The 13,931-nt window shown below is 54.6% G+C and overlaps 1 protein-coding gene across 4 annotated transcripts; it reads right to left on the bottom strand.

The window, feature by feature from the left end:
- Positions 1-1,412: 1,412 nt before the first annotated feature.
- Positions 1,413-13,504, bottom strand: TBC1D20 (TBC1 domain family member 20). Of its 4 annotated transcripts, none has more exons than XM_064465515.1 (9): positions 13,349-13,503; positions 12,007-12,109; positions 10,692-10,877; positions 9,389-9,472; positions 6,839-7,025; positions 5,917-6,018; positions 4,901-5,042; positions 4,000-4,184; positions 1,413-3,856 (listed from the first exon to the last, which is right to left on the bottom strand). In XM_064465515.1, exons 1-9 carry the CDS (start codon positions 13,412-13,414, stop codon positions 3,601-3,603), a joined length of 1,311 nt encoding a protein of 436 aa, XP_064321585.1. In that variant the 5' UTR covers positions 13,415-13,503; the 3' UTR covers positions 1,413-3,600. The 4 variants fall into 4 exon arrangements, with proteins under 4 accessions (XP_064321585.1, XP_064321586.1, XP_064321588.1 ...); XM_064465516.1 differs by having other exon boundaries at positions 9,389-9,469; positions 13,349-13,502; XM_064465518.1 differs by lacking the exon at positions 12,007-12,109 and having other exon boundaries at positions 13,349-13,504.
- Positions 13,505-13,931: the final 427 nt, after the last annotated feature.

Raw genomic sequence — 13,931 nt, 5'->3', positions numbered from 1 at the left:
GGTGAGCAGGAGAAGAGGAGGGCTTCAGGGCCTGAGAGTGGAGGTGCCCAGGTGTTCAGCTGATGGCTGTGGCAGGATGTGGCTGCCTGGACCGGGATGCCACTGGGAGGGCTCTGTGTGCACCATCAGCTCTGTTGCCCAGCCCTGTGTCTCTGGGGAACTGTGCTGCCAGCAAAGCTACGACGGCCGGGAGCAGGTGTGTGTAAGACAGCTCAAACACCCCTGTGGCCCCCACCCTCAGCATGGTGCTGACCTGTGTTAAACTGTGCCGAGCTGTGCCCAGCCCGCCAGGTGCACGGTGTGCCAGGCTGCATCTGGACCACAGCAACTGGGACGGACCCAGATATTTGCACAGATCCCTGCTTCCCCATTTGTGCTCTTTTTGGATAAATAAAAAGACATGTGACCTTTCCTTGTGGGCTGCTCTCTCTGCTGAGTCCCAAACTGGCTGCAGCTGCCCGGGGCTAGGCCTGGTTGTGCCTGGGAAGAGCATGTAGCAGCTCTGTGCTGGCAGCTGAGGGACCCTGGTGAGCAGTTTAACCCGCTGGCAGGTGCTGGGCTTGCTCTTGGGGCTCCAGGCTGGATACCTGCCCTGGCAGTGTGCCAGAGCTGGGCATCACATTAACATAATAACAAAGGCACTTGGTGCAAGGAACAGTGCTTTGCTGGCTCTGCAGGCTTCTCTCTGCTGTAAAACCTCAGCCCTGCCTGCCCTCTGCTCCCCAAAACCTCACTGAGGTCCCAGCAGCTCTCCACACCCTGCGGCCCTCTACCTGCATGTCCCTCCGAAAAGGCCTTTAGCACTATTGAGAAAATCGCTCCCAGAGAGGAACCCACAGGGAACTAAAAATAGCCTTAGCCCGACCCAGTAAACACGGCCACCAGCCTTGTGCCACCCAGCCAAGCCCGTTCCTAGCTCAGGGAAGGCAGCTGCGTCACCCTGGCTCAGCAGAGCGTACCCGGCTGCTGGAGGCTGCACAGGGGAAGTGGTGACAGCCGGGCCTCTGCTGCTGGGCACCACGCCCAGGATCTCCCCCCGCAGCCAGGCACCCAGCCTGGGGTGCAAAAGAGGGCTGGGAGGTCAGGCTATTTACAGCCCCGCTCTGCCCACCATGCCGCTAATGGGGGGGATGCCCCGGAAAGCCAACGGCACGTGCAAATCCTGGCATTTAACCAAAGGTAGGCAGATGGAAGGAGAACAGCAACCGGGGCACACAAGTGCCGTTTGGCTCCGCTCCTGCTTCTCTTCTCACAGGGCTTGTGGTTGTGAGGCCACATGGGTCAGTGACTGAAGAGCTGGCCTGGCCACCACAGGGATGGGCCAGCTCTGGGCCATGGGGGGCCACGAGGGCAGATCTGGCACCCTGCGCCCCGTGCCGTGGCCCCTGCCAGCACATGGGAAGGGAAGGAAGTGTGTTTAGTAACTGTTTATTTTACAGTTATAGGGTTTGTATAAATCTGCATTTACACAGGTATGTATATGTCTTTGTACAGAGTAACTGAAGCACCCAAAGCTACTGTCTCCTCCCAGGCCCTTCCTCCCCCAGGGACAACTCAAGAACTAAAGTGCATTGCGGCCAGACAGTGGTGGGGGCTGCAGGGGCTTCCCCCCAGGGGGGTCCAGCCATCCCCTCCTTCGGGGCAGTGGGGGAGTCTACAGAGGGGTCCCAGAACCTCCGGCAACATCCCCAGGTCACCACAGACTCTCCTGCACCACAAGTTTCTAAAGTGCTAAATCTCCCACCCTCTGCCCCGCACCGCTGCTGCCCTGGGGAGGTGCTGAGGGCCAGAAACAGGCTCTGCCTTCAACCACACTGGGAGGGGAGACCCGTGAGCAGCCCCTGGCTCTCACCAGTAGTGTGGACAGCCCTGGCATGAGCCAGCCACTGGCACCTGCAAGGAGAGGGAACAGGTCTCACGGCCCTGCCTGAACGAGAGCAGGTTCACACTCTGGATTTCAGCCTGCAAGGGCAGAGGAAACTCCTCTGCTCAGAGCTTTATGGAAACACAGGTCAGGCGTGATGACTGCCCACATACCCTCTGGCCAGCCTGATGGTCAGAACAGCAAGGCCTCTCTGAAAGCGAGGGCCCACAGGGCAAACCAGAACTTAGCCAGAGGTGGTTATGAACCAACAGGCAGGGGCTGAGACTGGAGGGTGCCGAGTCTTGCAGGGCACAAGTTTTCTTCTCTATCCCAAAATCTGTAACTCTTCAACCAACACCTAATTTTCAGGTGTGCAGCCCCTGGGCACGGCACAGATGGTTTTCGGCACAACAGAGTAATGGTGGGGGAGCTGGGTGGGAGCCGTAAGGGACAGGTAAGGGCACTTGCGGGAGGTTTAGCAGCTCAGGGGAGAGGTAGAGGCATATAATGTCTATTGGCTTTGTCTCAGTGGGACTTCGAGTTGTCTAGATGGATTTGCTGCTTAGGTTGGAAGGCAGGGAGTGCTAGGACTGTTAATGGGACTGGGTGGGGAGACAGGAGCTATGCAGGGGGTGGCCTTTCTGGGAAACTCCCTCACTTGCGTTATTCTGAGGGGTGACGCTGAAGTCTGATCACCTTGTGGGAGAGATTTATGACAGATTTCCTACCACAATGACTTCTGTCCTGTGCAAAGTGTTTCACAAGGTGGAAAAAGCCTTTCTCTGCATTAAAGCCTGCTTCCAGAGCTGTAAAAGAAGCCTGCAACGGGTGTTTATGGTGCTGCTAAGACTTGTGGTGACACTATCTGGCACATGACAGAACATACCTTGGGCAGGGTGAGCGATACTCGTCTCTCACCTTGCTGACCCAAGATATGACCATGCTAGTGCCAGCGAAAGAGCCCCAGCAACCGAGAGCTAAGCTCCCTCGGCAGTCCCGTGAAGCTGTGCTCTTGTCCTCTGCCCTTCTCTCCTGTAAAAATATCAGGCTGCAAAGAGGAGGAAGCAAAAAAAGCCATGGAGTGTTTCACACTGGAGAGAACCTCATGGCAGGGCGCTGACAGGGGTCTGTGAAAGGTTTGGCTCTACTCAGAGGTTGCCTATAGGAAAGGGAAGGGTCGGACCACTGGCGAAGCTGAACGCAGACAGAGGGGCACGCTGGCAGCCTGCAGACGGGAGCAATGCAGAGCCAGAGGGCTGTCCTGTCCCTCAGGAGTGTAACAGCCCCTTGCCCCCACACACACATGCACCCAGGCTGAACCCTGCCATGACACTCTCCTCCAGGTGAGGATCTGCCCTCACTCCCACTAACTATCCCTGACAGAGAACGTGGGATTGTTTTGGCATAGCTCACACATGGCTCTCCACTCGTACAGTCACCTGTGTGCAGCCTGAAGAGCCCGACTTGTCCATACCTCCGGTTCCTCATGAGATGGCGGCAGTGCCCATCTGCTCACTCCTGCATGAGGAGGAGAGAATTGGGTGAGCGTCAGTGTGAGGCACAATCCTGCTGGGCTGGTTCCTATCACTCTGTCGCAAAGGCCAAAAACGTCACTGGATGCAGCAAGAATAAAAAATAACCTTCAGACAGGTCGTTTCTGGACACGTCCTTTCATCAAACATCCCCCCTTACCATCAGGGAAGGATGTGGTGACAGGGAAGGCCCTTCCTCTGGCTTCAGGGGAAAATCTGTAGTTCAAACTTGGGTGCCCACTCCAGCGCACTCTTCACCACGGCCAGGGCAGCAGCTCCCAGCGCAACCGTCAGCCCCATCACCGCCAGCTTGACAAAGCGGTTGGTCCTTGGCTTTGTCAAGATGGATTTTGTCCGCTCCTCCCCTTGGAACCGCTCCCTGAAGCGCTGCCTCAACACAGTGTCTGGTCTCTGCTGCACTGACGCCAACTCAAAGTCCTTAAAAGTGGAAGCCGCAGTTCTGCAAGAGAAGAAACACATCAAAGAGTGTCTCCAGCTCACCTTCAGGACCAGCCTCCTACCAGGGAGGAAAATCTTCATGAGGAAGCAAGACCTGGCACAGGGATGTACAGAACATGTGAGCACAGGCTGCCTTGCACTTACCGCTCAGCCTGCTGCTGAGCTGCCTCCTTGGCAAGTTCAGATGGTGGGAACTGGACAAAAAGGTCCCCAGCTTTGCTGATCAGAGCCTCGTAAGGAAGATCCTGTGGGATCTGGGACAGGAGGTGGTGGACAGAGGCCATGTCGCACTCGCAGTTCAGAACTTCCTGCTTCCGGTAGAGCACGATCTGCAGAGAGGAGTGAGAGCACTGAGGACAGCCGGGGAAGTGGGAATGACTCCTCGTCACTCGCTGGCACTCACTTCAGAGCCGGAAGAGAAAAACATTTCGCTTCCAGCTGAAAGACCTGCCCTTCCTCAAGGGGACACACTGCAATGGAGCATTCCCCGTTTGGGAAGAGAAATGCCAAATCCCTCCCGAGACTCTGAGGCCACGGAGAGCCCTTTTCTGGGCAGTTACGTCTGTCTGCTGAGCAGAGCATGCTACTGGCAGGTCAGAGATGCATGGGGAACCTCAGCAGGGCTTGACTCCATGACTTGCGCTCAAGCAGAGGTTTATTTCGATCCCCAGTAGGAGAAAGGGCAGATGGACACACAGTGCAGGGCTGCCCCCAGCCAGACATGCTCCCCAGCACCTGACCAAGTGCCCAGCAGCAGAGCCAGCAAAAGAAAGCAAAGAAAAACACCAGGTCATGCTGCCTCCATGGCACTGAACTGGAACAGCCTGCACATCTGGACACTCCTAGGCTGCCCTGAGCTATCCTGGATCCCACCTGCCCTCCACCACCACCAAGGACATCACTGGCCTTGGGTGGGGCCCTGCAGAGCAGGGTGCAGCCAGGGACAGCAGCAGCACTGGGTTTGCCAGCCTGCCTCTGCAGCCCCAAACTACCAGCACTTCACAATGGTTTAGTTAACCCCCCTACCATTCCAGCCAATACCTACCACAGCAGCAAAATAAATGGGCATCAGTGGATGGCAAGCCAGGAAGAAGTCATATAATCGCACGACATGCCTGAAGTCAGACAAAACGTGCCCAAACCAGGTGATCAGCCAGCTGAGAGCAAAGATGGTTCCCACCTCCGCACTGCACAGAGAGAAAGTGCTGTTAGGTCAGCTGCTGCCAGCAGAATGGAAACAGCACTGAACTGGTCCCGAGCAAGCCCTGCGCTGCACCTCCATGCCTGGGAGTGGGGATAGACCTGGCTATCAGCAGAGCATCCAGAGCTCAGTCCAGATCTGTGAACTGTACCTCTGATACAAGCCCAAGGCAAAGTACTGCCACTACTCATCTTACACTCAGTGGGACCCACAGTAGAGGTCTGCTTTCAGGAGAGCCTGAACGTGTGACATACTACGGCACTGTCTGACACACTGACCTGAGGACACCTGAAGTCCTGCAGCACAGTCAACTTTTCATATTCTTTTCCACCCTAAAGGCTTACTAGCTTCTGAGAGTTTCTAATCAAGCTTGCCCAGAAAAGGACTTGCCCAGAAAAGGACTCTGGACTGAACCTTCCCGCTTACCTTCCTGCTTCTGCTTTATTCTGCACAGACGACACTTGTGTGTCCCTACTGCACAACCTGGGAATTATCCCAAGAACTAGTAACAAACTACAGCAAGGTGACACCAGCTACAAAACTGGGCATGTGAGGCGGTTGTGGCAGCTTTGTATGACACTGTCTGCAACCCCCCCCACCTTTCTGATATGGACTGCAGACCACTGGGGTGAACGCGGAACCACATAAAACCCCTCAAAACAGAGAGCACAGGTTTGGGTCTGCTCGGAATCAGAGTGCCATGTGGCTTTGGACTGTCACTGTTAGCCGTGGGTCAGCTGTTGACTCACTCTGAGGAAGCCACTGTGATGCTGGGGACATGCTGGTGCTAACGGCCCCATAAACGGTAATGCAAGACTGGCAGAGCAGAGCTAGGAGGCTCCAAGGGGACTTCTGCGTACCTCTGCATGAAGTCATGCACCTCAGGGTTCACCTGGTCTATGATGGGCATCAGGTAATTTAAAATGTGCTTGGTATTATCCATCGTTGGGTCCATAAAATCCCTGAGGAAAGATTGAAAGAAGGTCTGTCAAGCAACCATACCAGGGAGGTCTCCTCCAGGGAGGCAGCCAGAAGGTAAACAGCTTTTCTGGCAGGGTGGGCCCCAGTCCCAAGGAATTCTGTCTATGTGGGACAGCCTCCTTCTTACCTGACTGGCACACTCAGGGCTGATTTGCACAGAACACCCAGACCCAGACAATGACACTGGTGTCAGCTGATACTTCTTATTTTGCTGCAATGCACATGTGAACCGCAAAGACTTTGCAGCACCCAAAACCTTACTCCCCATCTGGGAGAGGAGGGAGAATCCCTACAAACTACTCCCCAGCAAGAAGCTTGTTTTCCTTTTAGTGCACAAACAGGAGAGTCACTTGACTTGGGGCTCAGGACACTGGTGGTACAGACCATGCTACCCAGGGCTGTACAAGGCTAAGTGGGAAGCACTGTGCTGAGGCAGCCCCCAGGAGCCAGAGAGGCCCTGACAGCAGAGATGGCCAGAGAACTATGAATAATGCATGCATGTTGCTTTTTCAACTTCAAGAGATGTTACAAATTAATCTGACAGCCTTCAATTATCCCATCCCCAGAGCACAACTCCCTGCAAAGCCACGTGCTATCGTGTGGTCATGCTGCTGTCTCACAACACCCCTCTGGGTACAGCCATGACAAGCAGCCAGCCTTAACCCAAGGCTCTGCCTTCCAGGCTCCCCTGCTCCAGGACAGGCCAGCCCGATCTGCAGAGACTTCCCCACAGGCACAGGCATCCTCACAGCTTGAGGACATACAGGCAGCTCCTCTCCTCCAGCTGAGCCCGGGGATTACCTGAGATGATGCGTTGAGAGCTTTTCCACCAGAGCCGTGGCCAGTCTGTCTCCCACCACCAGGAGGAAGGTGACCACGATGTCATGGTAGCCCTGGTAGTAGTGCAGCTGAGGGTTGCGCTTGAGAACGTGGAGGATAATATCGATGAGCTCCTCTTGCAAGCCTTCCCTCTGGTCATCCGGCATCCCTGTGGGGACAGCACCAGGTGGTGGTGGGACAGGCTGTGTCACCTGCCGGTGCCTGCCATGGGAGCGAGCACAGCTGCGGTGTGCAAGGAGATGACCCGTGCATTTACCTGCCTGATCCCAAGGGATGTGGTGCAAAGAGGAGTGGGGGTAAAACTAGCAGAAAAAAATCTTAAGTCCTAATCCTGCCCCCCAAACCCAGGGCTCAGTGTTGGGGCCAGTTCTGTTCAATATCATTATCAGTGTGCGGGACAAGGGGATTGAGTGTGCCCTCAGTAATCTGCACATGACACCAAGTTGTGTGGCAGTGTCGATCTGCTCGAGGGTAGGACGGCTCTGCAGAGGGACCAGGACAGGCTGGATCGATGGACCAAGGCCAACTGTATGGGGTTCAACAAAGCTCAGTGCTGGGTCCTGCACTTGGGTCACACCAACCCCAGGCAACGCTCCAGGCCTGGGGCAGAGGGGCTGGAAAGTGCCTGGCGGGGAAGGCCCTGGGGGTGCTGGCTGACAGCCGGCTGGGCATGAGCCAGCAGTGCCCAGGTGGCCAAGGAGGCCACCAGCACCCGGGCTTGTGTCAGAACTGGTGTGGCCAGCAGGAGCCCGGCAGGGGTGGGGCCCCTGTGCTCGGCCCTGGTGAGGCCCCACCTCGAATCCTGTGTTCAGTTTTGGGCCCCTCAGGACAAGAAGGACATTGAGGTGCTGGAGCGTGTCCAGAGAAGGGCAACGGAGCTGGGGAAGGGTCTGGAGAACAAGTCTGATGAGGAGCGGCTGAGGGAGCTGGGGGGAGCCCTTCTCGCTCTCTGCAAGTACCTGAAAGGAGGTTGCAGTGAGGTGGCGGTCAGTCTCTTCTCCCAAGTTACTAGTGATAGGATGAGAGGAAATGGCCTCAAGCTGTGTCAGGAGAGGTTTAGATTGGACATTAGGAAATATTACTTCACTGAAAGGGTTGTCAGGGATTGGAACAGGCTGCCCAGGGAAGCCATTGAGTCACCATCCCTGAAGGTATTTGAAAGATGTAGACATGGTGCTTAAGAACACGGTTTAGTGGTGGACTTGGCAGTGTTATGTTTACAGTTGGACTTGATCTTACAGGTCTTTTCAACCTATATTCTGTGTATTCTGATGGCCCAGGGAAGCTGGCCAGTTGTTAGGTTGTTTAATCTTTGGAGCTGCAGTGCTCCTATCTGTGAGGAAGCCACTGTGGAGGATGGAAGCAGGGTTTACTGAGGTTTGTACAGTGCTGCAGAGAGTGAATTACACTGCACATGCAGCACTACTGAGGACATTTTAATAATTTTTAATTTCCCATGGGTTCTAGAAAAAATTAAACAGGACCCATTTTCACAGAAACTGTGCCAACTGATTGCAAGGCCTCCATTGCCACAGCTTTATACTGGTCCCCTGCTAAAAACATGTGTTTAGGGACAGGATGTCACAGGAGAAACATTGTTCCTGCCATGCACAGCTGCAGCCAGTTTCTGGCAGTCCTTGTCAACAGATAAAATGCCAAAAGGCCCGGCAGAAAGTCCCAGCGGAGATCCTGCAATGACAAAATTCTCCTTTTCCCGTTTCACTAATGCATCTAAAAATAGGCAGGACGCTGCCATTCAAGGGCAAAAAGATCTGTACTAGCAGACCGTTTAGGAATCAGGCTTGCACACAGTATCTGCACTCGAAAGAGAATCAGAGTGAATCAACTGTTTATGCAAAATAAAAGCTGCAGAAGTGGGAAGCAGATTCTGGCCAGAGTTAGCTGCTGGATTAAACATTTTATAAATAGCACGACAAGGCACCAGCCACCCATCAGAACTAAACAACTGCAAAAACATTTTTCTTTTAAAGGCTCAGAGCGCTCTTAAATATGGTGCATGAACCCCATTTTGAGACTGTTTTGCACGAGAAATTGTTCTAATCACTGTCAAACTTTCTATGCCCCTGAGCTAGACCATGGTCTAAAATAAACTGAAGCAAATGGTATGTTTCTCAAACACTCCATCTATCCTAACCTCACCCTGTTCACAACAGGTGAGGGTCATGCCAGATCCAGGCCTCTCCGCACTGCAACTCTTCGACGACATGGGCCCTGCTGGCAGAGGGGCTCAGCGGGGCAGGGGAAGTGTAACAGAAAAGCCACATCAAAAAACAGCTGTAGCACAGGCAGCTGAAGGAAACCGATAGCACAGACGGCTCCACCGGATGAAGCAGCTGCTGTAAGCTCACAAGGAAAAGGCTTTCCAGAAGTCAGGCTCTTGGAGCAACAGAGCACCACCTACTGCAACCCCCTAAGTGAGGTCTGAGCCAGGAGGGGCCACACGCCACAGATTGTCCCCCACAGAGCAGGAAGATGACAGTCGCCTCTCACCTGGTGGGAAACGGCGCAGGGATCGCCGCACATCCAGTAACACTTGCTGGTAATCTTTATTGTCCTCTCGCAGTTCCTTTCCTGCTGAGAAAAAGAGGAATATGATTAACACTGAGTAGTGCAAAGGTACTGGGAGAGAGCTGGGTGAGGGAGCTCGGAGAAACCCTCCTGAAGGCAGGAGGATGAAGGTTCACACACGGGCACACCACCCCATTGCTTGTCCCCTTTTTCACACGTCACACACCAGCCCTGTCCCCTCGCTTGCACCACGGCACATTCTGACACTAGCGGCACTTCAGTGCAAGGAAATGAGACTATTATTTCTTTAAACAACATACGTTAAAGTTCTTAAACTGACACTGATCTCAGCATTCCTGGAAACACTTCTGCTCCACAATTTTGCTGTGCAATTCAAAGCATACTCAGCAGCAGCAAGGCATAGCATGCTGTGGAGACCAGAAAAAATAGTTTATTAAATAGAAATAATTCAGAAGAAAACCCCACCCATGGGTAGCTAGGATAGTTAAACCAGAAAAGAATTTCCTGGCATACTGAACTATCTATGCGATCACATGAAATTAAATGTTGTCTTCCAGCAGCTCTGATCACCTAATATAACCCAGCTCTTGACTGACATGGGGGGAGGCACTCTTCTGAATGGTGACAGATTCAGGAACAACAACAAAATCTGGGGACAGTGGCTGTAAAAGCTACGGGACTTGGAGCTTCTGCACTGTATGGTTTAAAAACCATACAGGTACTGCATCAGGAAGGTCATTTTCCCTGCTTCTGCTCTGACCAAATACCACATGTGCTTCATGCAACAATCTGCTTCATCTATGCCTGGAAGAGACACCTCGGAAGTATTTTGGCCAAGTTGGGGCTCAGCACTGCCACCTCTCCATGGGAGCAACAAAAATTAAGTTTGATACTTCTGGCTGCAGATGAACTTACACATGCCAGCTCACTGCTCAGGGCCATACCAACCGCATCCAGGGTGAACTAATTTCCACCACTGTCACTAAAGATAATAATACCCTCACACCACAATAGAAATGTTGCTTTTAGGAAGTCTTGTATTTCCAAATCTGCTGTTTACATACAACACAGCGCACAAAGCTATGGCGTTCATGCTGCAGCATGAGTCCCCTTTGCACATGAGCTTGGTGGGAAACGCACCAGCGCACACAGGGAACAGGCAGGTCAGAAAGCCCGTGCTTCAGCCTCTGCAAACCTTCCTCTAGCATGCACAGAGATCACAGAGTTGTTCTTCCAAAGCACCTGAGACCAGACTGTTCCGTACCTGGAAGAGGGGGCAGGTCGTCTGTATTAACACTTAGCAGCTTTGGCCACACTTTGCAACGAATCTCGTCTGTCAGGAGCCCCCCTTCGCTGATCGCCATCCGCCTGAGCGTGGCCACATCAATGGGGTCACTGTTCAGAGCCTGATAAATTTCTGCCACTTTTCTTTTCTTCTTAGAATCAAAGTCTGAAAGAAGACCACAAAGAGGCAAGCTGATACACAGTGCCAACACACAGGGGGCAGCAACTCAGATCAAGGGGGCAAAATCCACTCACAGCAATGTCATACACACAAGGAAGATGATGTGGGACAGTCAGCACACGTCCTGCCAGGACAGGCTAGGGTCGACCCCGGCTGGTGACTCACCAGCTGACTGTCCCCATTTCCACAGACACCTCACAGCTTGCAGGGCACCCCCACTGCCTCCCTATCAACCCCACTGGTCCCACCCTGCGAGGCAGCTGCTGCTCCTCCTGACACGGGAGCCACCACCGCTGCCCAAGCGGATCCCTCGCCCTTGGCTCCCACCCTCCCTAACAGATCACAGCTCCGTTCAGGACCACGACAGCCATGCAAAGCCATCCTGCAACTGTTTGGTCTCCGACACAGCCGCCAAGCTCAGTGTCAAGTGTTTTCTAAGACTAGGATTTCATTTTCCTACTGACTTCTAGTTAGACAGCAGCTCCTGGATGCCGCCATTTAGGGACAAGTCTGAGCATCCCCACTGACAACAACAGTCACAAGAAAGGACATAATTATACCAGAGTTAACGGATCACAAGCATATTGGCTCCTCTCACAACAAACACAAACTTGCCAGCTATTAGTACACGTGCAGGTTAGCCTGTATTAAACAAATACCCATTTTGTGGGGCACATGAACTCGGAGACAGGTAGAAAAGGGAATAACACACAAAGCACATGGTGCTCTGGCTTCAGAGGGGTTAAACGCACTTACAGGACGTGACAGCGCTTCCCAGGGAGCTGAGAAGGGATGCTATTTCACACTGCATCGTGGTATTTGTCCCCGCCGCCTGACGCGATGAAGAGGAGAGGTGGCTGAGGGCCACCTGATATCCCACACCAGAGAAGCTTCCACTAAGGAAGCTTTGCTGAGCAGCCGTGGGGCTGGAGCGCAGGATGAGGCCGCAAACACTGCCTTTACTTAAAAGGCTTTTTCTGACAGATCCAACTAACACTGCTCTTGAGACGCAAACAGGATTTGTTTGATAAAGGACCGTCTGAATAGGGTTTGGGGTGGGAGGAATTAAAAGGATCCCGATGAAGAAACAGCTGTTTCTCAACGTCCCACCCACCCGGCAGCGACTTGAGGAGCGCATTCCTCTGCGACGTGGCACCTCCGGCGTCTCGGCACTGCCCCGTCCCTCTCCCTGCTCCTGGGGAGCTGCGTGCGAGTGCCTGGAGACGGCAAGATGGCAGGATACTCAGATACACAGATGCTAAGTAGGTCAAGCAGTGGATGCTGTCCCTTCTCCAGGTACCCTTTTAAAATACTTTTTGGATGAAAACAAGCTGTAACAGCCTACGACAGATCTCTAATTCCCCTCTAAACACCAAGTTCCTGGTAACAACAAAACTTCTAACACTCACCCAGTGACCACAGTTTCCTTTTATTGCCTTTCCTGCCCCTTGTGCAAGCAAAGTTATTTGCACATGAACAGAAGCCAGCTCCACTCAGCTGGCTACTCCCTATCCCCCTGCGATACGCAGGCACTGGGCTGTCACACACCAAAGCCTCAGGAAGGAGGAGACAAAGCCTATGGACGAAGAAACTCCTGTTCACACACAACTTAGGGAGTAGTACGAAGGAAGGAGCATGGATTGCGGGCTCCTCTTTTGGATTTACTGGCAAATACCCCAAAATTTACACTGTTCAAATGTACAACAGACAATAGCTGCAAGTAGTACCAAACAAATTGCATTTCAAACCCTTTTTTTGTGCATCCACAAAACCTTGACTTGAAGCCCCAGTTACAATTGGAAGGGGAGCCAGAAACACCTTGGGGTGTGGGGGCTTATCGCACCGTAACTCAAACCGTACCATCACCAAAGGTCCGCCTAACTGGCTGTGAGCGGATTTTTATTTCCTTCCGCAGCTAAAACCAGCTCCTGGAACGGTTCTGACAGACGAGCACCCAGGCACAGCACCCACAGGTGCCGGAGAGGGACGACCGGAGTGCAGTTCTGGAGGGGGAAGCAGCCCTGCGTTCTCAGCGGCTGCAACAACGTGCAGGTGGTGGCACTTACACGATGCTTCGCCAGGCCGGGCCAGCCCGGCGCTGCTGCAGAGCCCCCGGGTAGCTGCCGTGATGGGCGGCCTCGAAAAGCCGAGTTCAAGGGCCCGGCCTCCGGTCAGGCGGCGGACCCGGCTGCTCCCCGTCGGCCCGAGTCCGCGGCCTGGCGGCGGAGCCCACTCCCGCGTCGAGGGACCGTTCCACGGCGGCGGGCGTTGGGTCCGAGCGGAGCGTCCGGGCTCCCGGGACCCGCCAGGACCCCATCGCCCGCCGAGCCCCGCCCCACCGCTAGAGGGCGCCGCCGCGCCTGCAGGGGGCGCTCCAGCCCCCCACCTGCCTCAGAGGAAACGATTCCCCCCCCCCCCCGCCCGCCCCGCCAGGACCAACCTAGCCCAGCCCGTACCGTGGCCGCCGACTCCGTTGCACGGCGGGCTCCGCCGAGCCATGTTCCCGGGCTGCTGCGGCGCATGCCGGGCCGGTAAACCGGACCGGGCCGGGGCTCCGCGCTCCCCGCGCCGTCCGGCCCCCGCCCGCCCCGCCCCCGCCCGCTCCACCCCGCCCCTCTCGCCGCCGGCGCGCGGACGGTACGTCACTGCGCCTCAATGCGCAGGCGCAGCTCCGTGAGACAGATCACGTGGGCAGAAGGGACCTGGTGGGATTGCGCATGCGCAGAGGGGAGCGGGCTGCACCCTCCCCGCTGTGGGACTTTCTGTCAAGGTTTTTATTAAAAAAAGCAGCCCCTGGACCTCCACGGCGCAACTTCTTCCCAGCGCAGTCGGGGATGGAAAACACGTCCACCGCGGTGCAACACCCAAGGGCAGCCGTCCCGCCATTAAAAAAATACCCTTGAAGAAATGCCTTTGCATTTCTTTGCTGAGAGCAGCAGTGAGGCACTGGCCGTGCTGAGAACAAGTGCCCCGGGCTTCGTGCGAGGGCTTGTCATATCCAGAAACGTCCCCTCTTCCGTACAGCTTATCCACATCTTG

This window comes from Phalacrocorax carbo, chromosome 14 (genome assembly GCF_963921805.1).
Source record: "Phalacrocorax carbo chromosome 14, bPhaCar2.1, whole genome shotgun sequence".
Classification (NCBI taxonomy): Eukaryota; Metazoa; Chordata; class Aves; order Suliformes; family Phalacrocoracidae; genus Phalacrocorax; species Phalacrocorax carbo.
The sequence above is the reverse complement of the archived record's forward strand: the minus strand, read 5'-3'. Positions and strand labels throughout refer to the sequence as shown.